Here is a 26,008-nt window from a genome sequence, read left to right as displayed (position 1 = left end):
GTGTGTCTGTGTGTGTGTGTGTGTGGTAGATAGGAGTTTTGCTTACTCAAACATCGTCTGTGTCCCAATAGCCCCGCCCTGTTCATATTAGGCGCTAAGTGATCATTCATTCAGACCAATTTTTTCTTCATTCATCAATATTTAAGAATTAAAATGACTCTCTGTCATCAATTCCCCAAAATGTGTTTTGATATCTGACGGGGCATTTATTTGAGTTATTGTGAGAATTTCGCCCCGACATGCTCCGCGGCGCTCACAAGCCCCGCCGCGCCCCTCCCTCCCCCTCCTGCTCCTCCACTTAGTGCTCATGCAGTGCTGAGCGCCAAGTCAAACGGCTGCAGCCTACTTATTCTCTGACCCGAAGCATCAGACAAACAGGTAATGACGGTGTTTGTGCAATCCCTCAACGTTGTTTGGTGATACATGTGCAACACGAATTTCAGACTCAGTGTGCAAAGGCCTTAAGGTGTTGGAGGGGGGCGTGGTTTGACAGGTGATGAACACTAGAAAGGGGTGCGTGCAGCAAAACCGTTTAAACCCCTGCCCTACACAATTCAAACGTCTTGAACCTGCCTCTCCTTCAATTGGTTGAATCTGTAAACCAATCATTTTCCTTTCTGCCCTCAGAACATGTTGGAGTAAGCAAAACTCCTATCTGGTGTGTGTGTGTGTGTGTGGTGGGGGGGTTGTGTGGGGGTGGGGTGTGTGTGTGTGTGTGTGGTGGGGGGGTTGTGTAGGGGGTTGTCAAATTGTGCAAGGGAGGATTCTATTCTTCCTCTTGAAGATGTTGCACAGGCCTTTCCTGAAGGAGGAAAAGGCCTTTGCGAACACGGAGCGTTTGGTAGATTCCTCCTGGAGCTGGGAGCCTGTGTCTGACTGGGACCCAGGTGGACACACCGTGTTGGGGGACACAGCTGGACACAGGAGGTAAGAGTTTCAATGAGCTTCTGGTTGTGTGTGTGTGTTAATGTCTATGCAAATACTGTGTACTTATTAGACACTGTCCAGGGGCCAGTTGCATAAACTTAGTTTAAGACTAGTCTTAGCCTTAGGCTGTCTTAAATTGTCAGGTTAGACTAGTCTAACTAAGCCTGTCTGTTGCATAAATAGTAAGACTGACTTAATTTGAGGTAAAAAAAAAATAGCCACCTCTCCCCTGGCTAAACCTTGCGGTAAGGGCTGAGTTGCTATGCCAACGATCTGTTAGTAGGATCTTAGGATAATTTATTACGAAAGGAATTAAGTGTGTTAGGCCTATTTGTAACGGCAGAAAACGTTGACTTGGTTCTGCTTTTCCGCAGAATAAAATGGAATTTTATTAAACGAGTGAGTAGATGACAACATTGACTCACTTTGTTGACGCTAGCGCCAGTCAGTCAGTCTTACGTTAGTCACTGATATTAAAGTTTTATGCAACAGGTAAATTGAAGAGTGTCTATGGCAAGTCGGACTTAAAGTTACATTTAAGTCTAAGACTAGGTCTATTTGTATGCAACTGGCCACAGTATCTATACCAGTGGACTTACGGATGAAGTCCTTGTGTGAAGACGTCTGTGTGATCTCAGGTTGGCCATCCTTAGTCTTCCTGTATTTCTACATTACAGAAATTAAACCAGTTAGGCAGAAGTACTAAATATGCTCTAACTCATTTAAAGACGGTTTCAAACAATACAACTGGCAAATATGTAGGAAGATTATAAAAATCTATATTTAGAGTGAAACATAAATCTGGGTGTTAATAACTACATTCTGTTTTTACCTTGAAACCGAAATGCTTGGAAAACTTCTTTTTCCATTTCTTCTTCTCCTTCTCACAGAGAGCACTCACGTCCTCTTGCTGTTCCACTGTGGAGGACAGACAGAGGGCCCTCACTTCCTCTTCCTGTTCCACTGTGGAGAACTGACAGAGAGCCCTCACTTCCTCTTCCTGTTCCACTGTGGAGGACTGACAGAGGGCCCTCACTTCCTCTTGCTGTTCCACTGTGGAGGACTGACAGAGAGCCCTCACTTCCTCTTCCTGTTCCACTGTGGAGGACTGACAGAGGGCCCTCACTTCCTCTTCCTGTTCCACTGTGGAGGACTGACAGAGGGCCCTCACTTCCTCTTCCTGTTCCACAGTGGAGGACTGACAGAGAGCCCTCACTTCCTCTTCCTGTTCCACTGTGGAGGACTGACAGAGGGCCCTCACTTCCTCTTCCTGTTCCACTGTGGAGGACTGACAGAGGGCCCTCACTTCCTCTTCCTGTTTCACTGTGGAGGACTGACAGAGGGCCCTCACTTCCTCTTCCTGTTGAAGCAGCAGCTTGTCATATGCAGTCATGAGGGTGTTGAGCTGGTCCTGGAGGCTTATGGACAAGTCCCTGAGCGTGGCTGGGTCGAGCCAGAGATTTGAGAAGGCTAGCAGATGGTATGACTTCACACTGAGCGAGTCGACCACCTGACTTACGGTCTGCTTCCATCAACGGACTTCTCCGGAAGGTCATTGTCGTCTCCCGTGTCGAACCTCGTGCATCTCACGATCGGACAACTGTTGACAACAACTTTGCCGTCGATCGGGGTACCGGGCAGTGTGACCTGTTCAAACTCAAAGGCCTTTGAGCTTTGGGCAGTAGAGGATTTGAAGTGGACTTTGCGAGCTGCTGGCTTCAGTACGTGAAGTGTCTGAGGTGGTCGTTCCTCCGTGCAGCTCTCCAGAGAGGCAGTGACGGAGGCTCTCTCGCTTCCCTCCGAAACCTCTCCTTTCATTCCCCCTTTTCCTTCCGGCTCTTCTTTGCTGGAAAAGAAAACAACATATTTTCCCTGGGCACACAGAACTCCTCACGTAAGACAGGCATGACGCAAGGCTTTTCAGCAACACTGAAAACAAACGTGAAGTCATCTTGTCATTAAATGTTATATTTCTACCACACAGTCTTCAAAGAACACATTCTTTCATGTGTCTTACTTCCCTCCTTACTTATAAGCGAACACTATATGAGTTCATCATTATTCATCCTGACTGTATACAGTCTTCCCCTAGCCTTCGTCCCTCTTTCCCTTATTCCTGCTCACATCACAAGTCTCTTTGACCATCTCCTTGTCTCCTCATCCATGGCCCTGATGTGCGCTGTGTCGTACTCAACACGTCTACAAAGGACCTGGTAATCTCGAGAGACCTTTCGCAGTAGCCCGCGTAGTCCACATTGGATGGCCTTCATGCCCAGTGACTTGTGACAGTCAGGCATGGCAGAAGACTTCTACAAGACAGGAACACATTGTAGATCTGTGATATCTAGACTCAGTCTTGTTGACTACAGTTGTGTAGTCAACAAGAGGTGGGGTGGCTACCTCTATGATTTAGGACAAAAATCTATGTTTTACGTGGTGAGTAAGGGGTTTGAAAATGCCTTTGAGGAAACCAAATCCACATAACAAACAAACCACAACTTTGGAGAAAGGCACTCACCAATACTATGCACGGGCACTTAGTCAGTTTAAGAACTCTTTGTACTTCGAGTTTCTTCTCCAATATTTCCTGTCTCCAAGCCTTGTAGTGGTCCTGCTTGTTCAACAGCCTGAGAGAGAGAGAGAGAGAGAGAGAGAGAGAGAGAGAGAGAGAGAGAGAGAGAGAGAGAGAGAGAGAGAGAGAGAGTTGTTTTCATGTCACTGGATGTAAACATTGTGTAAACACAGTCTGCTTTACTAGCATACTCACAGAAGGACAGGTTTCCTTATCACATGACGGTTTCTGAGTGTTTCCCTGAAGACTTTTGTGCTCTGCCGAAGCCGATAGCTTTCGGCAGAGTCCACCACAAACACCAGGGCATGGCACCGGGGGTAATAGTCTTCCCACAGGGCCCTGAGACTAGGATCCCCGGGCAGGTCCAGCAGGGTCACCTGGTAGCCTGCCACAGGCATCTCTACCCCAGAGACACCGGAAGAGTCCATCTCTACCCCAGAGACACCAGCCGACACCTGTATCTGCTCTGCTGGTGTGCGACCTGCAGGACAAACCCAAAAGTCAGTCAGCACTGGTGCTGTTTACACATGCTGGAGGGGACTGTCACTCAGTTTACTAACCTGTAATCATTTGGAGTAACAACGTCTTTCCCGCTCCATCAAGTCCAACCATTAACAAAGTGACTTTCTTCTTTTGACACGACCTAAACAATTTATAAAAGAAAAAAGGAGTGAATAAAAATAAAGGCAGATAAATACCATATTATAAAATATAAATATTGCACATAATAAATATGGGTATTGCACATATTAAAAATACAGCATATAAATACAAATACAAAATCCCTTGCAAACAGGGATTATATTGCAAATATATTTAAACATTAAATACTTTAATTTTGCTTTACATTAAAATCATACAAACGGCTCTGGCTCTCCCTCTTCCAGCTCCTCAGCTATCTCAATACCTTGATGTTTCTCTCACTTTTTTTATTTACTGGGGCAAAAAAAGGCTGCAATGTCCCTTACTTATTTCATGATGACTACTAGAAGAAGAAAACCAACGTGTAAAAAAAATACATACAATTTAGTCAGCTCAGTTAAGCAGCATCACCTATGGAGGATGCGGGCATCGATCCCGCAACTCTCCTGAACATGAACAACAATGCAATGCTAATTAGTATTAAAAAACAGATATGGAACTTACCATAATGCATAAATACTGAGCTCTCAACAACATAATTATTGGTATTCATATTTGCCCTGAGACTTACCGGTGTACTTTCTCGGCGGGATGAAGGAGGGGACATACTTCCTTCCAAAAACCTTCAGGCTGTTGCTGTTGACGGACTCCAGCACGTCCCCCGCGTACGTCAACAGCGCCATGCGCTTGGTGGTGATGGAGGCCGCTGCCCGGTTTTGGTTCCACCTGTTCAGGCCTTCCAGGAGGTACAGCTGGAAGTTGAGCAGGTTTGCACTCGTTCCTAAAAAAAAGAGAGAACGTGAACAATGATGAACAAGGCTATTTGAATAAAATGTCATCGGTAAGAATATTGATATGATGATGAAATCTACACCAACCTGGAATAAACCTGTTCAGGTGGCAGTGGAAGGACTCCAAGGAGGTGGAGCCTCTTGCACACCTGTACGTGGTCAGCTGGATCCCCTCCCTGGTGGAGCTGCCTGTCTCCGTGTACAGGAGTACACCTGGCACATCCTGGATGCACTTCACGTGCCTCTTCTGGGTGCGCCAGATGTGCTCCATCTTTGCCTGGTCCAGCAGCGGAACTCCTAGCAGGTCTCTCCCCTTCTCCCCCATCAGCTCCTGCAGCAGCTGCTCAATGCGGAGGACCGTTGCGTCCACTCCACGTGTCCTCTGCCTGCAGAACTGGGACAGCTCAGCCTTGGTGATGGCCTTGTCCACCATGTCGTTGGTGATGAGGGGCACACCCTCCCTTCTGAGCTGCTCCCTCTTCACCCTGCGCAGTAGGGCTACGTCCGCTGCATCCCACTCAAAGAGGCACACAGACAGGCGGCTCATAAAGAGGGGGTACAGGGCATGGGCATCGGTGGTGCATCCCATGGCCAGCCGCCGCATAAAATGCCAGATGTCCAGCCTTATCTTCAGGTCTGGCCACCCACCAAACCTGGCCTGAAGCTTGGTCTCCCCCTCCTCCGAGCAGCAGCCACAGTCCACATAGAGCAGGACCGGGGGAGCTGCACCTGCCTGGGTGTACCTCTCAATGAGACCAGAGACCATCGGGTCCGGCCCCGGTCCCTCCTGGGCAGTCAGGACACTGACGAGGACCTGGCCGATCTCGTTCCCCACCGAGGTCACCCAGAAAGCAGTCCCCTTTGCTGCACCAGCCAGCTTCTTTGTCATCTGAAATGACAAAATGTACACAAAAAACTTCATGAGAGCTTTCAAAAGAAAATCTGTTAACTAAACACAGAAGTTTATGTATTTATTACTACAGTCTTAATCAAAGGCATGGATATGTGTGTATGTGTGCTTATAAGAATACAAATCATTGAGGATTCATGTTTTCATTGTGGCATAATTGCCACAATGGATTTTCTTCATCTTATTACCTTCTTGGTGGAGTCCATTTTTAAAATGGACCCAAAGGTTGACGTGATGGACGCCTTTATATGGTCCATACGGCTGATGATGTTCCTCCCGTACACCGACAGCACCCACCGGCTGGTTGGGACATCGAGTGGCTGTGGAGGCTCCTGGCAGGTGACTGGGAAGAGGCTGGGCTGGTCAACAAAGGCCGCACACTCCCCCAAGTAGTCGGCCAGGCGGTCCAACCACTCCTCCCCATGGTTCTCCCGCAGCTGTTTCACCAAGCACGCCGGGCTGTTGCCGAGGGTCCGTTCCCGCAACATGCGGATGACCCGTATGTCACAAGCATACCTTGAAGAAAAGACCGATTAGTTTCAAGAACTTGTTCAATTATGTAAGGACCTGCAGCAGGCATTATTAGAAAATGATTGTAGATTTTTAACTCACAAGCGTGTCAGGATCATCCTGAACTTCCTCCTGTGAGGCAGGTCCAGCTGGTCCAGGACAGCCTGACTGGTTGCCAGATGGGTCAGGCGACACACAGTGCACCTGAGTGTCTCCGTCACCATCAGGTAGTACCGGTCCACGTCCAGGACCTTCCGCACCCTCTTGTGCACACCATACCCCGTCAGCTGCTTCCCACAGGTTTGGCAGAATACCCTCACTTTCCACAAGTGATAGGGCATCCATAACAAGAGCCTGTGGGCAAAAAAACGGTCCGGTGTTGGAGCCTGGTGGTAAATCAGGGCAGAGGCTGGTGGCTCATACCAGAGCTTCAAGTTCAAACGCAGCTTGCCAGACTGAAACCGCGATTGTCTCCTTCATTCTGACAGGAAGCCAGAAGTCAGGAGTGGGACCAGGAGCAGGGCCAGGAGCAGCATAGCCTGGTGGGGTGGTCCTCACAGAGGCCGTAGGTGAGCTGGCAGTGGCCTGGGTGTCTCCTGTCATGGTGGGTGGACTGGACAGAGACTGGGAGAAGGAGGGGGGGAAGCATTTGTAAAAAGTAGAACTCAATGGAATCAAATCAAGCTCTTAAGATTTATGTTTGCTCATATTAACCTATAAATATATATTTACATATAATCATATTTACCTTTGCTTTCCTAACCACATTCACATTGGGCTTTGCAGCAGCGCCATGTGAGCCTCCAAATCGTGGTTTAGAAAACTGTGGTGACATTTATCAAAGGAATACATTGTAAACCTGAAATGCTCTTCCATTTTGCCATCATCATATGTAATCAGTGGTTGTCCATATTTGAAAGCTTGTATGACAATGATAATATTGAAATAGTCACCATGGAGAAAGTCAGTGTGGGCCGTGCTGGGACATGGGCTGACGCAGAGGCAGAGGCTGAGGCCATTCCCAGTGGAGGAGGGGCAGAGGCAGAGGCTGAGGTAGAGGCTGTTCCCAGTGGGGGAGGGGCAGCACAGGTAGAGGTCTCTGCCACAGTTTGTCCAGTGGTTGGCTGGATTAGGGACAGAGAGATCCATGTCAGACATCACATTACTGAGCACATCACAAAGTGATTCTTTTAGTGTTTTGGTGTCAAGAAGTCTCATTCACATTACCTTTGGGTTATGAAAGCCACAAGTACACTGCTGTGTCCCACCAAACAGCATTCTTTGGCCACGTAACTGCAACGGGCACTTCTCAATCTGTTCCAAATAAAACAAACACATTTTTTAAAGAAAACAATTACTATTGACTATTTTTCACACTAGTACAATAACATGTATTTATTGTTATAGGTAGCTTTTTAACATATCAAATATTTAGCTACGTGTGACGTAATTGGAGATGTACGTGTTCCGATTGGCTCAATCGGCCTGACGCAATTGGACAGGGTGAGAATCCGATTGGCCCTCGAACCTAGAACCGAGGTAGCTGATTGGTCGCGATAGCCAGTCGAAACTAGTCAAAACTAAATCTTGCCAGTTAAACAGCATCACCTATGGAGGATGCGGGCATTGATCCCGCTACCTCTCGCATGCAAAGCAAGCGCTCTACCATTTGAGCTAATATGTGCGTGTGTATCTCCGTCTGTGTGTGTGTGTGTGTGTGTGCGAGTGTATGTCCATCTGTGTGTGTGTATGCGTGTCCGTATGTGTGTGTGGGTCTGTGCGTGTCACTTTCCCGTCACCACGGCCCAGTCACAGTCCGACACAGGGAATTCCTAGTTACGCCACATGACAAGACGATGCACCTCTTATCTGCTGTGTGGATGACCTCTCCATTACAGCAGGTTATTAGTCTCAGCGTGAAGCTCCCTTCCTATCCCACAGTTGGTTGTAGTCGTAGCAACAATGGAGACAGAATCATATCTGCTGAATACACAGACACGCAAACTCTCAACTTCCTCTCTCTCGAAACTTGTTTGTCTATTTTGAAAGCTCCTGCTTCCTTTTGGCCTCTCTTCTGTTTCTCATTCCTCTTGTTTTGCAGGGCTGGCTTACAGAGATGGCATGAATTAATTTGACACCTCATAATTCCACATTTTGGCGTGATTCCTAAAAAACAGAAAGGGAGGAAGAAAAAAAAAGAGCAAAGCACAATATGTTCTCCTGTCGTTTCTCAAAAGCAGAAAATAGAATAAAATAAATAAAATAACCTACCCACATAATGGGACCGTACTAGTTTAGCCTAGTACCAGCAGGCTAGCAACTCAAAAGTGATATTAACTGGTAATAAGTAGGCCTATATGATCCCTTGGATAGTAATATGGCTATCCCTGTAATCTCGACCAATGTCAGCAGTCAACTAAGCATGGTTAGTGTCTGCATTAAATTGATGAATTACTGTGCAGGAAAAACAGCACCCTGAAGCTACAGATGTAGAGCACGGGTTGGTGATGAATCAATATCAGGGGTTCAGGTGAGAAGTTGAATTGTCCATTTTGGTAAAGATTGCATGAAATTGCTGTTTTCTAAGGGATGTTTAGGCAATGTTACCCATGAATGTTATCATTCACACTTATACTTGTAGGTAGTAAAAAGGTGCTATAAATTTGGATGCCCAAATGTATGCATCATATAATTCATTAATACATTATTTCATTGCTCAGAAGTCCAGTACAGATGATGTAGACCTAGTACAGCTCTCAGACGTGTGGCCAGGGTTAGGGTTAACCCTTAGCACAGGGGGGGCCAGGGACATTTTTACAGGGGCACTGGCCCCTCCCTGTAGGCCCCCGTGTAGAATCGCCCCTGCGTACAACAGTACATTTACGAATATTTTGTTTAGAGCTTTTACAACATTTTGTCAGACACCTTATTAAGTTTCAACTGATCTTTTGTTGCAGCTGACAGTAATATATCATGTTCAGACACAGAGCAGACTAGTTAACAATATAACCATCTTGCAAATAGTTTCATCATATTCAATTTACTTCTTTATTTATTGAGTGAGAAGGGAGGGAGGGTGTGTGTGTGTGTGTGTCTGTGTGTGTGTGGTAGATAGGAGTTTTGCTCACTCAAACATGTTCTAAGGGGAGAAAGGAAAATTATTGGTTTACTTAATTGCTTTTTTTCTCGCAAATGTAAAAATTTGCCAGACAATTACCTACACTGGCCCTAATATGCCATCATAAAACTTCACATCATACCAAAGTTTTATTGAGAAATACAGTTTCACATTACAAGCTGTAAATTACTCATTTTACAAGCACGTCTGTGTCCCAATAGCCCCGCCCTGTTCATATTAGGCGCTAAGTGATGATTCATTCAAACCATTTTTTTCTTCATTCATCAATATTTAAGAATTAAAATGACTCTCTGTCATCAATTCCCCAAAATCTGTTTTGATATCTGACGGGGCATTTATTTGAGTTATTGTGAGAATGTCGCCCCGACATGCTCCGCGGCGCTCACAAGCCCCGCCGGGCCCCTCCCTCCCCCTCCTGCTCCTCCACTTAGTGCTCATGCAGTGCTGAGCGCCAGGTCAAACGGCTGCAGCCTACTTCTTCTCTGACCCGCAGCATCAGACAAACAGGTAATGACGGTGTTTGTGCAATCCCTCAACGTTGTTTGGTGATACATTAACCACAACATTAGCGCTGGTCTGACGTTTCCTAAAAACGAGCGAGCGCGAGAGAGCGTGAGAGTGAGAGAGCGCGAGAGAGAGCGAGAGAGAGCGAGATAGCGCGAGAGAGAGCGAGCGAGAGAGCGAGCGAGATCAAGAGAGAGAGAGCGCGAGCAAGAGAGAGCGAGAGAGAGAGAGAGAGAGAGAGAGTGAGAAAGAGAGCGAGAGAGCGAGCGACAGCGAGCGAGAACGAGAGAGAGCGAGCGCGCGAGAGAGAGCGAGCGACAGCGAGCGAGAGCGAGAGAGAGAACGTGCGAGAGAGCGAGAGAGAGAGAGTGTGCGAGAAAGCGCGAGAGAGCGCGAGAAAGTGCGAGCGCACACGAGAGAGAGCGAGAGAGCGAGAGCGAGTGAGATAGAGCGAGAGAGGAAGCGAGCGAGAGAGGAAGCAAGCGAGAGAGGAAGCGAGCGAGAGCGAGAGAGGAAGCGAGCAAGAGAGGAAGCGAGCGAGAGAGGAAGCGAGCGAGAAGAAGCGAGCGAGAGGAAGAGAGCGAGAGGAAGCGAGCGAGTGCGAGCAAGAAGAAACGAGCGAGAGGAAGCGAGCGAGAGCGCGAGAGGAAGAGAGCGAGAGGAAGCGAGCGAGTGCGAGCGCGAAGAAGCGAGCGAGAGGAAGCGAGCGAGAGCGCGAGAGCGAGCGAGAGCGCGAGAGCCAGACACACAGACACAGACAGACAGACACACACAGACAGACACACACACAGACAGACAGACAGACACACACACACACAGACAGACACACACACACACAGACAGACACAGACGCGCGAGAGAGCACGAGCGCGAGAGAGCACGAGCGCGTGAGAGCACGAGCGCGAGAGAGCACGAGCGCGAGAGAGCACGAGCGCGCGAGAGCGATGTAATGTTTTCAGCGGCGCTAATTGTGGTTAATTTATCACCAAACAACGTCGAGGGATTGCGCAAACACCGTCATTACCTGTTTGTCTGATGCTGCGTGTCAGAGAAGAAGTAGGCTGCAGCCGTTTGGCCTGGCGCTCTGCACTGCATGAGCACTAAGTGGAGGAGAAGGAGGGAGGAGGGAGGGGCACGGGGGGGCTTGTGAGCGCCGCGGAGCATGTTGGGGCGAAATTCTCACAAGAACTCAAATAAATGCCCCGTCAGATATCAAAACACATTTGGGGGGAATTGATGACAAAGAGAGTAATTTTTATACTTAAATATTGATGAATGAAGAAAAAATTGGGCAAAAGGGCAGGTACTTGAGCACCACTAGGGGTGTACCTGTGCATGTGCAACACGAATTTCAGACTCAGTGTGCAAAGGCCTTAAGGTGTTGGAGGGGGGGTGGTTTGACAGGTGATGAACACTAGAAAGGGGTGCGTGCAGCAAAATGTTTTAAACCCCTGCCCTACACAATTCAAACGTCTTGAACCTGCCTCTCCTTCAATTGGTTGAATCTGTAAACCAATCATTTTCCTTTCTGCCCTCAGAACATGTTGGAGTAAGCAAAACTCCAATCTGGTGTGTGTGTGTGTGTGTGTGGTGGGGGGGTTGTGTGGGGGTGGGGTGTGTGTGTGTGTGTGTGGTGGGGGGGTTGTGTAGGGGGTTGTCAAATTGTGCAAGGGAGGATTCTATTCTTCCTCTTGAAGATGTTGCACAGGCCTTTCCTGAAGGAGGAAAAGGCCTTTGCGAACACGGAGCGTTTGGTAGATTCCTCCTGGAGCTGGGAGCCTGTGTCTGACTGGGACCCAGGTGGACACACCGTGTTGGGGGGCACAGCTGAACACAGGAGGTAAGAGTTTCAATGAGCTTCTGGTTGTGTGTGTTAATGTCTATGCAAATACTGTGTACTTATTAGACACTGTCCAGGGGCCAGTTGCATAAACTTAGTTTAAGACTAGTCTTAGCCTTAGGCTGTCTTAAATTGTCAGGTTAGACTAGTCTAACTAAGCCTGTCTGTTGCATAAATAGTAAGACTGACTTAATTTGAGGTAAAAAAAAAATGCGGTAAGGGCTGAGTTGCTATGCCAACGATCTGTTAGTAGGATCTTAGGATAATTTATTACGAAAGGAATTAAGTGTGTTAGGCCTATTTGTAACGGCAGAAAACGTTGACTTGGTTCTGCTTTTCCGCAGAATAACATGGAATTTTATTAAACGAGTGAGTAGATGACAACATGACTCACTTTGTTGACGCTAGCGCCAGTCAGTCAGTGTTACGTTAGTCACTGATAGTAAAGTTTTATGCAACAGGTAAATTGAAGAGTGTCTATGGCAAGTCGGAATTTAAGTTACATTTAAGTCTAAGACTAGGTCTATTTTGATGCAACTGGCCCCAGTATCTATACCAGTGGACTTACGGATGAAGTCCTTGTGTGAAGACGTCTGTGTGATCTCAGGTTGGCCATCCTTAGTCTTCCTGTATTTCTACATTACAGAAATTAAACCAGTTAGGCAGAAGTACTAAATATGCTCTAACTCATTTAAAGACGGTTTCAAACAATACAACTGGCAAATATGTAGGAAGATTATAAAAATCTATATTTAGAGTGAAACATAAATCTGGGTGTTAATAACTACATTCTGTTTTTACCTTGAAACCGAAATGCTTGGAAAACTTCTTTTTCCATTTCTTCTTCTCCTTCTCACAGAGAGCACTCACGTCCTCTTGCTGTTCCACTGTGGAGGACAGACAGAGGGCCCTCACTTCCTGTTCCACTGTGGAGGACTGACAGAGAGCCCTCACTTCCTCTTCCTGTTCCACTGTGGAGGACTGACAGAGAGCCCTCACTTCCTCTTTCTGTTCCACTGTGGAGGACTGACAGAGGGCCCTCACTTCCTCTTCCTGTTCCACTGTGGAGGACTGACAGAGGGCCCTCACTTCCTCTTCCTGTTCCACTGTGGAGGACTGACAGAGGGCCCTCACTTCCTCTTCCTGTTGAAGCAGCAGCTTGTCATATGCAGTCATGAGGGTGTTGAGCTGGTCCTGGAGGCTTATGGACAAGTCCCTGAGCGTGGCTGGGTCGAGCCAGAGATTTGAGGAGGCTAGCAGATGGTATGACTTCACACTGAGCGAGTCGACCACCTGACTTACGGTCTCGGTGCTTCCATCAACGGACTTCTCCGGAAGGTCATTGTCGTCTCCCGTGTCGAACCTCGTGCATCTCACGATCGGACAACTGTTGACAACGACTTTGCCGTCGATCGGGGTACTGGGCAGTGTGACCTGTTCAAACTCAAAGGCCTTTGAGCTTTGGGCAGTAGAGGATTTGAAGTGGACTTTGCGAGCTGCTGGCTTCAGTACGTGAAGTGTCTGAGGTGGTCGTTCCTCCGTGCAGCTCTCCAGAGAGACAGTGACGGAGGCTCTCTCGCTTCCCTCCGAAACCTCTCCTTTCATTCCCCCTTTTCCTTCCGGCTCTTCTTTGCTGGAAATGAAAACAACATATTTTCCCTGGGCACACAGAACTCCCCACGTAAGACAGGCATGACGCAAGGCTTTTCAGCAACACTGAAAACAGACGTGAAGTCATCTTGTCATTAAATGTTATATTTCTACCACACAGTCTTCAAAGAACACATTCTTTCATGTGTCTTACTTCCCTCCTTACTTATAAGCGAACACTATATGAGTTCATCATTATTCATCCTGACTGTATACAGTCTTCCCCTAGCCTTCGTCCCTCTTTCCCTTATTCCTGCTCACATCACAAGTCTCTTTGACCATCTCCTTGTCTCCTCATCCATGGCCCTGATGTGCGCTGTGTCGTACTCAACACGTCTACAAAGGACCTGGTAATCTCGAGAGACCTTTCGCAGTAGCCCGCGTAGTCCACATTGGATGGCCTTCATGCCCAGTGACTTGTGACAGTCAGGCATGGCAGAAGACTTCTACAAGACAGGAACACATTGTAGATCTGTGATATCTAGACTCAGTCTTGTTGACTACAGTTGTGTAGTCAACAAGAGGTGGGGTGGCTACCTCTATGATTTCGGACAAAAATCAATGTTTTACGTGGTGAGTAAGGGGTTTGAAAATGCCTTTGAGGAAACCAAATCCACATGAGCTCCCAAGACTCTAACAAACCACAACTTTGGAGAAAGGCACTCACCAATACTATGCACGGGCACTTAGTCAGTTTAAGAACTCTTTGTACTTCGAGTTTCTTCTCCAATATTTCCTGTCTCCAAGCCTTGTAGTGGTCCTGCTTGTTCAACAGCCTGAGAGAGAGAGAGAGAGAGAGAGAGAGAGAGAGAGAGAGAGAGAGTTGTTTTCATGTCACTGGATGTAAACATTGTGTAAACACAGTCTGCTTTACTAGCATACTCACAGAAGGACAGGTTTCCTTATCACATGACGGTTTCTGAGTGTTTCCCTGAAGACTTTTGTGCTCTGCCGAAGCCGATAGCTTTCGGCAGAGTCCACCACAAACACCAGGGCATGGCACCGGGGGTAATAGTCTTCCCACAGGGCCCTGAGACTAGGATCCCCGGGCAGGTCCAGCAGGGTCACCTGGTAGCCTGCCACAGGCATCTCTACCCCAGAGACACCGGAAGAGTCCATCTCTACCCCAGAGACACCGGAAGAGTCCATCTCTACCCCAGAGACACCAGCCGACACCTGTATCTGCTCTGCTGGTGTGCGACCTGCAGGACAAACCCAAAAGTCAGTCAGCACTGGTGCTGTTTACACATGCTGGAGGGGACTGTCACTCAGTTTACTAACCTGTAATCATTTGGAGTAACAACGTCTTTCCCGCTCCATCAAGTCCAACCATTAACAAAGTGACTTTCTTCTTTTGACACGACCTAAACAATTTATAAAAGAAAAAAGTTATGTATATAATAACAATAGGGCTGGGCCCTGTAGTCGAGCATGGTGTTGACCTGTAGCACATTAGGGCAAGCCACGGGTCATCTTGTCTAAGGATCCTCTTGGCTGTTTGCACTGGTCTCTCCGCATGACCATTGCCTTGAGGGTTATGTGGACTGGAGGTCATGTGCTTAAAGTCCAACTGTCTTGCCAGCTCCTGGAACTCCACAGTAGAAAACTGTGGCCCATTGTCACTGCCAACTTAGTCCGCAATTCCAAAGTGGGCGAACGTTGCCTTCAGCTCCTGGATAACCAGGGCAAGAAGGAGGTGGCTCCTTCTGCTGTGCCCACATGACATGACTGCCTCTTTTATATCAGAAGAGATTCCTGGCCACTATACTGAGACATTGGCCCTTTCCCTGAACTTTGTCAGGCCCTGGTACCCTTCATGTATTCTTTTAAGAATGTCATCTCTAAAGGACTGTGGTACAACCATGCGGCTTCCCCTAGTGACAATACCATCATACTCGGACAGTTCACCTCTGACAGAGACAAACTCCCTAACTGAGCTGGGGGTCTTACTTATGTGCTCTGGCCAACCAGACTTGATGAGCTTGATCACAGCCTGGAGCTTGTTATCCAGCTGCTGTGGCAGCCCTGATACAGTCCATTTTCCCCTGAGTTGCAGGCATGCCCTGCATGATAGCCGCAACATAGCACTCAACATCTGTGTGTGTGTGTCTCTTTTGGAGTGTCTTTCTGTGGACTCCGTGACTGTGTGTCGGCTACAACTAAAGTTTTTCCTGGGGCATGTTCTGCAGTCGGCTTGAATCTTCTGAGATGCACCAGCAGTCTTTGGCAGCGCAGTGGGACATTGTCAAAGGTCCTTGCTGTTGATAAGAGGTACCAGTGGCTTGTGATCTGTCACACGTTTGAAGTCATCCAGGCCGTAGAGGTATTTCTCAAACCTCTCTCAGGCCCAGACACTCGCCACACACTCTTTCTCGATCGGTGCGTATCGCGTCACCGCCTCCGTGAGTCTCCGGAGCAATAAGCACGTCCCCATTCTTCTTAAGGACCATTGGTGCACACCAATCTGTTGGATTGGTCACTCGCTTTAAGATATCATTGTCCTCCATCTGTTTCAGTTCCTCCTTAACTTTCTGCATCCGTGGTAGGGGAACCCTTCGTGCTGTGTGCATTGCATGGCTGTGTGTTCTCTTTTAACTGAGTTCTCACTGGCTCTGTTTTCAGTGTGCCATTATCTCAATGCCTCATGGTGGTGTTGTAAGTAGTTGACTGTTTTTTGAAATGCAGCGTTTTTATAAATGTTTCGTTTTTGTTAATGTCGTTGTGTTGTGTGCTAATATTGTTGTGTTTTCAACTTTTGTTTGCTTCGCTAATGTTGTTGGGTTGTGCACCCGTGGGCCACCGTAGTAATCCCTTACTTTACTCGTTATTCGAAAAACGTAATCGGATTACAGTATAAAGCGTTACTTCTAACGTGCTAAATACTTCTAACATAAGTACATAATTTACACACTAGAGATTTTGATTAGTTAGTTATAAAATATGATAGATAGATTGATTGTCATTCGACAGTACAGAGTAAGTGCACATAAGAACGAAATGTTGTTCTACTGGCTCTTAGTGCTCTAACTAAAAATAAAAACAAAACAGTACTCTTGTGCGGAGTGAATAAAAATAAAGGCAGATAAATACCATATTATAAAATATAAATATTGCACATAATAAATATGGGTATTGCACATATTAAAAATACAGCATATAAATACAAATACAAAATCCCTTGCAAACAGCGGCATACAAGACCAATCTGGACCAATATGGCATACAGGTGTTTTTGTTTTTATGGCATTTAATGTATAATATAATAATTGTACCTATAATATAATACTATTATAATATCACTGTGTTTAATCGCAATTCAGTTCCACTTTACGGTACAAATGCTGTGACAACGTTTTTTACTTAGGCTATCTACATTTTCGTCAAATTCCTGACGAATGTGTCGAGAGCTAACCGGTCGATAACAGGATACGCTAAACTTGAATGTAGTAGCTTTCATCTAGCAATGAAAGCTAGGACAGCATCTCCTTACCTGTCAGGTAGACTACTGCACCCGGTTCCCATCGTGCTAGGCTAGGCCTACTCTGTAGATCAAGCAGGTTAGATGGGTAGGGATCTTAGTGATATCAGCAACCAGCACCCTGGTCAAATCCTGTCTTGTGCTTTAGGTCTTCTTGAATCCATGTTCCACCGATGAATCGTCTATCAGAAAGTCAAATCGAGTTTCAAAACGATACTGATCTCCGACGCTGAATTTACAGAATTTATAGACTTGAGAGCCATTATGACGTCATAGAACACGTCGATCCAGACTGGTTAATCGGGACAGGCTTGTTGCTAAACAACCTTTATGACATCATAGTAAATGAGCTTGTTTTGACGGAACAGGACGAGCGTGTGGTGTGTACCTGCTGGCTGAATACACTGGGGATATAACTACAGCCTACATATATTACATATACCTTGATACTAACTGATGGTTGGATGGATGGACAATTAAACACTGTAGATTTCTCCCTTTACAGTGTTTTTCCATTGCTTTGGCGCATTTCACGAAACAGAAATTACATTCTCAAAACAACACGTGCAAACCTCCAAACCACTGGGCACTTGTTCACAACAGATTCAGATTCGAATTTCTCATTCCTTTAATCAAATTGCAATTGTATTAGCACATCCTTGATGTGACAAGTGCAATTGCCTACAGTTGGAACAAATTTCAAATGATTTAGCACATCTTTGCAAATGGTTAAGTACAATTGCCTTCAGTTAGGCCAATTACAAATTGAATATATCTTGCTGGTCTAAACTGACTGTTGTTTCTCAGTCAAGTGGTTATTCTCTGCAAAACATTTTGGCATAATTTCCTTGTGTACATCACTCCACTGTCAAAATCTTTCAGGCACATACAGTACATACCATGAAAAACATCATGGTATGTACTGTAATATGGATCTCTTGGATCATCTGCTTACAGTCATTGTCAGGTGCAAATACAAGTTTACTAAACAAGGGGACATATCCGATCACCAATCACACAGTAAGTTTAGTTAGCTGACAGGAGCTATCCAGGAGTATAAATGCTTCCATCAAATATATAGAGCTTGTCCCAGGCCAGCTCAGGGGCAACATCACCATGTGTGCTGCCATATCAGAGAATGGTGTAGTCACCCACATTCCAGTCTTGGCCCATACAATACCCAGAAGCTCCTGGTGTTCTTGGACCGCCTGCACTCCGATCATATCCCTCTACATGACAGGGGTTTGATAGGGCCTCACTTGCTTACATTTGTCATTGTGTGGGACAATGTAAGCTTCCACTGTGGCCCACTCATCAGGGTTCACTGCCCATCCAAGAATGCTGATGGTGCTCTTATCACCTTACTCCCCATTCCTCAATCCTATCGAGGAGTTTTTTTCTGCATGGATGTGGAGGGTCTATGAGCATCGGGCTCAAAACCAGAGGTCCCTGCTCCAGGCAATGGATGCTGCTTGTGATGATGTCACAGCAGATCAGTGTAGGGGATGGTTGCGGCATGCACAATGATTCTTCCCCTGTTGCATCGCAAGGGAGAACATCAGATGTGATGTTGATGAAATCTGTGGCCAGACAGACAGGAGCGCGAGGATGACCAGTAGAGTGAGGACGACAACTAGTGAAACTCCAGCTTTGCTTTACTTTCTTACTGTATGTGTTGTTAGTGTAGGTTATAGATAATGTTAGTTTTGATGTGCTTATTGTATGACAGTATATTGTGCTGTACACATTTCCTGTTACAGTAACCAGAATGTATGGCAATTACAATAACAATTTCCATGGCAGTGTCAGTGCAATATGTGATGTGAAACCTTGTAGGCTACTCTTCAGTTCATCTTTTTTCAACAACGAGATAGCCCCAAAAACATTGTGGGTAGCCAAAACATGAAGCATACATTGTGAAAAGCAAATACTGTAAGTACTCAAAATACGAAAATTTCTCTCAAAGGATGATGCCGAAAAACTAATACATGCATTTGTTACGTCCCGATTGGACTATTGCAATGTGTTGTTCTCTGGCCTCCCAATTACCCACCTAAAAAATTTACAGCGAGTGCAAAATGCTGCTGCTAGACTATTGACCAGAACAAGAAAGTTTGATCACATAACATCTACTCTTGTCTCTCTACACTGGCTCCCTATCCAAGCCAGAGCTGACTTCAAAGTTCTACTACTAACCTACAAATCTCTGCATGGATTGGCACCACTGTACCTCTCCGGTCTCCTTGCACCCTATTGCCCCGCAAGGACACTTAGATCTCAAGATGCCGGCTATCTGGTGGTTCCCAAAATTAAGAAAAAAACAGCTGGAGGTAGGGCGTTCTCATATAGAGCGCCTCTTCTCTGGAATAAACTACCCGTCTCAATTAGGGAGTCTGATACTGTTTCGACGTTTAAAATTAGGTTAAAAACGTTATTGTTTAGTCAATTCTACGACTGTTAAAGCTAAGTATGTTACTAGTTGGAGGCAACGGGGGACGGGTTGTTTCCATCCTTATTCTTTAAGTATAACTTATTTTAGAGTTCTCTTCCCCTGGAACAGATTTCATGTTCCAAATGAGGGGGGCTGTCGCTGTCTTGGTGTGTGGGGTTGCATCAAATTCCCCTTTTTTGCTCTGTTAAATTGCTGCACCAGTCCACACTTGACCGGTCGGGATCTCATTCTATTATGACTGTAACTGTTAGCTGCTCCTGGCATTCTCTAATCCCTGCTCTCCTCTCTCTGTCCCCCCCCACACACATCCCTTGTGGTGTGGGGGGTTTGAGTTGTCAGCACCTGCCTGGTCGTCGGTCAGCCAACGCTGGACCTGGTCGCGAGTCTCCCGGTCCTGTCCTACATCTATAAAGTTGAATAATGGATTTTGGTGTTTTAAAAACCCTTAGACACTGTATGACTATGTTTAGCCTGTGTTCTGCTCCTCTCTCCCACCAACCGTCTCTGGAGGAGGGGATCCCTCTCTGAATTGCTCCACCCAAGGTTTCTTCAATTTTTTCTCCTGTTGAGAGTTTTTGGGAAGTTTTTCCTTGCCTTCCTTGAGGGTCTAGGTTGGTTGAGGGGCAGTTCTATGGGCATATGTGAAGCCCTCTGTGACATGCTTGCGTGTAAAAAGGGCTATACAAATAAATTTGATTTGATTTGATTTACCAATGGGAAGAAACATAAGAGCATGTAGTTACAGTAAACAAGTTACAATTACAACAACATGAACCTCACAAGTGCAAGAGTGTACCTGTAGGAAAGCAAGCAACAGTAATATAATTCACAGTGAATACAAGAAGTTACAGTAAATCAGTTACAACTAACCAACAAGAGCAACAAGTCCCTCAATAAGAGTCATTGTTTCCCTGGAGGAAACTAACATCTGGTCCAGCAAATCATTCCTGAGTACCGTTGTACTCCCGGAACAAGTGCGTCTTTAGCCTTTTCTTGAAGATGGAGAGACAGTCAGTATCTCTGATGGAGGTGGGGAGGTGATTCCACCATTGGGGGGCCAGACAGGAGAAGAGCTTGGGTTGGGAGCAGGCGCTATTGAGAGGTTGGACCACCAGACGGTTGTCAGAAGTAAGTAAGTAAGACTTTATTTATATAGCACATTTCATACAAGAATTGCAGCTCAAGGTGCTTTACATAAAACCAACAAAAACATATAACAAACCAGACAAGCCGCACTCTATCTGCGGTCTCTCAAATCCGTCTTAGACCCGAGTTGCCACTTGCACTTTCCTATTTCGTGCTTGGCAATGTTTCGGTAGGCTTTTGTGTGGTACCTAGCAACTGGTACTTTTTTTTTAACCCTCTGTTGAGGTTTCAAGGGAGCTGAAGTTGGTCAGAGAGAATCGCGACATGGGACATACTGCACAGACCCGCCATTTTTAAACAGCCAAGCTACTATTAGGCTATAGCATGTAATAACGACCGCTGTCTATAATAGCGGCTGCATTTTTGTTTTTGCCACTGGAATACTCGATTAGAGGTCAACCCGCAAAACACAGTTGTCAGTTGAGGAGGTGTGGAAGATCCTGTGGTTGTGGATGCAGCCAGAGTGGCATGTGTTGAAGACAACGTTTTGCGGCGGCGTTATGACCAGTTACATCAAATGTGTAGCCTACTATACGCAGTGGAAAACAAATCTAGCGAGTAGAGTAAAGTTGAGCTGGTATCATGCAGTGGAAAACCACAACAAATGCCTTCCAGACAGACATTCTGCCCTACATTAGTACCGGCTCCTATGCTATGTTTATATAACTTAGGACCCTCCTAATAATTCTGTTTTCTCTCTACCTGTTACAGATCGTGCCATATCCTCCTGTTCATCTGCCTGCCTGCCACACCGGATCTCCTTCGTTCTCCTTAACCTTTATTCCAATAAACTGTGGAATTGTGAGTAAGACCAGAAGATGAGGAAGCAGGAGGTGGGGGAGGAGGAGAAGTTCGAGAGCAAGTCTTCCTGTTTTTTACTCCCTGACACATCACTGTGGTAACAGCAGTCATCAATTGATTCACACATACACGAACACAAGCACACACTTTTTGGTTAGTGCCGTGAGGGTCAGTCCAGTGTCTTAAACTGACAAGTAAGACACACACGCTGTCGATTTTCTCCCAGCCCCTGTGGTTGCACTTCTGCTTGCTACTGCCAATACTTTCTGTTTCCTCTTTTGGTAGACACACTCTCTAGCTCCTTTTTCTGTACATACACATTTACGCACACACACACGTGCGCGCCCACCCACACACTCACACAACTTTAATCTCTCTCCTTGTCCTCCCCTCATCCTCTTCATCAGTCCCTTATAGTTTCCACACAATTACTGTAAGGTGACTAACTGGCCTCCAAACCGGGTCTGCTTCAAGCTTGAATGTACAGCAGAACGCACACACACTCTCACATGCAAGAACATGTACACACACACACACACAACCATGCACTATTCCCCGTCTGTTGTTGCCACTAAACGAGCAAAAAGGTATGTGTGTGAGAGCAAGATAAAACATTGAGAAGCCACACCCAGGATTGGGTCCTTCAGTTTGTACAGGAGGTGAACTGGAGTCCTCCAGTACAGGGAAACACGATGACCCAGTTCACTTTTGACGGTCACATGACTGACGTTTAGTTTTGACATATTATGAATTATAGTTAAATAGTATTTAAATAACATTGTAATACTATTTAAATAGAAATAGCAGAAATTACAACTAGTATTATCTCAGGTGTATTACAAGTAGTGTGTTTTTGCCACATCGACTCACATTGTAAATACCCAATCACTGGTTAAATATTATTCCCATCTATCAACAATAATAGTCGTTTCTGTAGACACTGTCAAATTCGGCACAATTGAAGTTTATACCTCCTTTTATTATTATTTTATCATCGTCGTATCATTATCATGATCAGTATCATTATAGATTACATGACACAATATATTGCAGAATAAAAATAATATTGTTATTGGCAAAGGGTGAAATAAGTAAAAAAGTCCACTGCACTGTCCACAACTACTCTGAAGAGTATGAATGAGGCTGCATTGAGAGGTTTGAACCCTGATCCCCTTTCTCCCCCAGTTCTTTCCCCCCTCTCTTCTTAATTAAATGCACAAGATCAACGCCATGGAGAGACACACTAACAGCCCCGCCGAGTCCTCCTGGAATAAACAAGCCGCTGATTTAAAACTGTTAGTCATATGTGAACATTGAGTGTAGTATATGTTAGCTTCTACACAGGTCCATACTGGAGAGGAACCAAGAACGTGTAAAGAGTGAAGCATCAAAGAAGCCTGAAAATTCCCACTATCTCCAGAACTGCTGCTGGCGGTCAAGAGGAGAGCTAGGACCCAGGCATCAGCAGGGGTGGTAGGACAAAGGTGTGTGTAGGGGTCGCTGGCTAGGTTTGGAGGGCAGGCAGAAACGTAGCTGCTTCCAGAAGGGGGAGGAGAGTGGGCAGGAAGAGGAGCCACGCCAGGTGACCTTGTGGCCAGCCTGGGCTAGCAGATGCACAGCCTTTGGGAGAGGGGCCTGGGCCTGGTCCTGGTCAGTGTGGCTGTCTGAAGGTGGAGCTTATGTCTGGATCAGGACCAGCTGGGTCTGATGCCCCACCAGAGTTGCATGTAGATCACTCAGGAGCCTGTGATGAACCTCACTGCTGTTGTCCTGGTTGTGGCCCTGGTCCTGGTCCTGGTTCTGTCCTTGGACCAGAGAGCAGGGGACCAGAACCAGCCTGCGACTTTGTTTTATGCAGTCCAGAACTGCCTTGGCTACAGCTGAAATACACAAACACACACGTTAATTTCACCCACAGCCGGCCAGCCAATCAGAGACACAACCAGCCAGCCAAATAGACAGAGACACAGTCAGACATTGATTGACAGATAGGCCGAGGCAGACAGACAGGTGTGGTGTCTCACCTTGTCCAGGCAGGACATCTCGGTGGTAAAGACAGAGGCTGTATCAGAGGCAGCTGCTCCTCTAGCACCGCCTCCAGCATCCTCCGGTCTTGTGCAGTAAGCCCCACCCCTCCGGGGCCCTCAAAAGGCATTATGTAGGCATCGTAGCTCTTTCCATCTGAGTAAAGAGGGTGAGGTACACACATGGACTACCTTCCAGGGTCCCCCCAGCTCAGGGGTGGTACTGGAGAGCTAGAACTAGGTGTGTGAAAACCAGACTATTCAAAAACACAAGGCTTGGTGACAACCTGTCCAGGCACGTTTCAGACCACTTCATGTCAGCTCCCCCCCCCCTTCCACACAAACAAACACCCACACACATATACACACACCTGAGGTCCTTCCATGGAAACCCAGCCTGTCCCGTACAAACAGAACAATGTCCACCCTCAGGGTCACGTATATGACTATCGACATGACGACCACAACCACCAAGAGCACTGGGAGACCAACGACCAGGATATACGAGGGTGGGGGGGCTATGGGAACAGTAAGGACAGGCACCATGGAAACAGTCTGTTAGACAGGTTCACAAGTTATCCATTTACTTAGTTGGTTACAGTAAAAAGTCCTTATTTGAATTAGTGTCATTACCAGAGAATGTTTTATTCTGGAAGAACTGTGAAGGTAGATCTTTATAACACAAGTAGAACACGATAGAACGGTAATTTAGGTTGCTAGTGAAGATTAATGTCTGGGTTAAAAAAAGCAATCAGTTCATTGAATAATCAGTCAATTTACTAGACAATTACTGTAGCTAGATTGTTAGTTTTTTGGTTCGTTTTCTAATGAGCCAGTTTGTTGGTTAGTTATGGAATGAGTCTGTTACTTAGTTAGGTGTACCCTTGAGTATCAGGCTGATCGATGCTAGGTCCATGCCGCTGGTGGAGGTGAGAATACAGGTGTAGTTGAAGACCAGGGCCTCCTCAGACACCTCCCTGATGGTCAAGGTTGCCGAACCATTCTGCCTGAGGGAGGTGGAGGGTGTCACAGTTTTACTATCAAGGGCCTGCTAAATGTGTGTTCAGAGAACCTGTGTGTGTGTTTCTGTGTGTCTGCATGGGTCTGTGTGCGAGGGAGTGCCTGTCTGTAAGCTCACTCCTTGTAGAAGACAGGGAGCATCTCATTCTCGTCCAGAAAGGTCATTGTCGTGTTCATTGTCTTCATCCAATACACCTCACTATCCAAGTCCTTGTATATGCTACTATTACAGACAATCTCTGTATGGGAGCCTGGAGATAAAACACACACATATGCATTGCCACTCACGCACACACATCAATTCACTCTAACAAACATACAGAACCTTACTGAATGGTAGCAGCTCGAATCGACTGGATTCGAATACTCGCCTTTTTAGTTTTTCATAGCGCAAAGCTGGTACCTAGCACCTGGTACTTTTTTTGGAACCTTGAAACCTCCTGTGAGGTTTCAAGGGAGCTGAAGTTAGTCAGAGAGATTCGCGACAAGGGACATACTGCACAGACCCGCCATTTTTAAACAGCCAAGCTACTATTAGGCTATAGCATGTAATAGCGACCGCTGTCTATAATAGCGGCCGCAATTTTCTTTTGCCACTGGACTACTCGATTAGAGGTCAACCCGCAAAACGCAGTTGTCAGTTGAGGAGGTGTGGAAGATCCTGTGGTTGTGGATGCAGCCAGAGTGGCATGTGTTGAAGACAACGTTTTGCAGCGTCGTTATGACCAGTTACATAAAATGTGTAGCCTACTATACGCAGTGGAAAACAAATCTAGCGAGTAGAGTCAAGTTGAGCTGGTATCATGCAGTGGAAAACCACAACAAATGTCTTCCAGACAGACATTCTGTAGCCTATGCAAGAGAAACATACCAAGGGTCACTTCTATGACTTCACCATTTCGTGGAGTGAGGATCTTTGGCTGCATGTTCCCTGTAAACACACACACACTCATAAACACACACATCCACCAACAGACGCACACACAAATAGTTTTGGTCTGGTCTGGGAGTTCCCACATACAGTACTCCACAAAACTGCCCAGGAACATGACAGTAGATGAGTAAAAGTGTAAGTGGGTGTTCCCAGTGGGGTTCTCCCAAACATGAACCCAAACCCAGGGGGATTCTCTCAGTGCTCGGTGACCAGAAACAACCGGCTGAAACACAATCAGGGTAAGCACTGAAGATGATGGAAAGAGGCATTCAATTAAACAGAGAAAACTCCAGTCCCTCCAACTGTAGCCTACCTGAGACTTCTAGGAAGAGCAGAAGGAGGAGGAGGTAAAAGGAGTCCATTCTCAATCTCCTCTTCAATTGAAAATAAACTGGTGCCCGCAAGGATTACCTTGTGGTGTGCTCTGAGAGATCTCACCAAGTATCCTAGAAATGTTTCTACAACATCGGAATGTTTTTTCTGGACATTACACTGTCAACACTGTATGGGGAACAAAGTTAACGATAACGTTGGATTCACATGACGATGTCATTTTGTGTAACAGCCAATTGAGGCGTGATAGGCAGCGCTAATTAAGTATGAATCTTTTATTCTTTTTTTGATGTTGAAGTCAATTTAATTGTTAACTCTGTGTACACAGTTAAATA

The 26,008-nt window shown here is 46.2% G+C and overlaps 2 protein-coding genes across 2 annotated transcripts; both read right to left on the bottom strand.

Moving 5' to 3' along the window:
- Window positions 1–744: 744 nt before the first annotated feature.
- Window positions 745–7,692, bottom strand: LOC134007899 (uncharacterized). Its single transcript, XM_062447618.1, has 14 exons — window positions 7,580–7,692; window positions 7,306–7,476; window positions 7,101–7,175; window positions 6,839–6,976; window positions 6,455–6,738; window positions 6,031–6,358; window positions 5,020–5,821; window positions 4,713–4,922; window positions 3,790–3,980; window positions 3,052–3,236; window positions 2,447–2,773; window positions 2,279–2,360; window positions 1,515–1,593; window positions 745–914 (listed from the first exon to the last, which is right to left on the bottom strand). The coding sequence occupies exons 1-14, from the start codon at window positions 7,688–7,690 to the stop codon at window positions 745–747; spliced, it is 3,153 nt and encodes a 1,050-aa protein (XP_062303602.1). The 5' UTR covers window positions 7,691–7,692.
- A 15,410-nt stretch (window positions 7,693–23,102) lies between these two features.
- LOC134007506 (interleukin-1 receptor type 1-like) lies at window positions 23,103–26,008 on the bottom strand. Its single transcript, XM_062446995.1, has 7 exons — window positions 25,654–26,008; window positions 25,278–25,337; window positions 24,525–24,657; window positions 24,269–24,393; window positions 23,758–23,904; window positions 23,387–23,543; window positions 23,103–23,242 (listed from the first exon to the last, which is right to left on the bottom strand). The coding sequence occupies exons 1-7, from the start codon at window positions 25,700–25,702 to the stop codon at window positions 23,119–23,121; spliced, it is 795 nt and encodes a 264-aa protein (XP_062302979.1). The 5' UTR covers window positions 25,703–26,008; the 3' UTR covers window positions 23,103–23,118.

Source organism: Osmerus eperlanus, chromosome 21 (genome assembly GCF_963692335.1).
Source record: "Osmerus eperlanus chromosome 21, fOsmEpe2.1, whole genome shotgun sequence".
Lineage (NCBI taxonomy): Eukaryota > Metazoa > Chordata > Actinopteri > Osmeriformes > Osmeridae > Osmerus > Osmerus eperlanus.
Note: the sequence above shows the minus strand (reverse complement) of the source record. Positions and strands in the feature narration are given on the sequence as shown.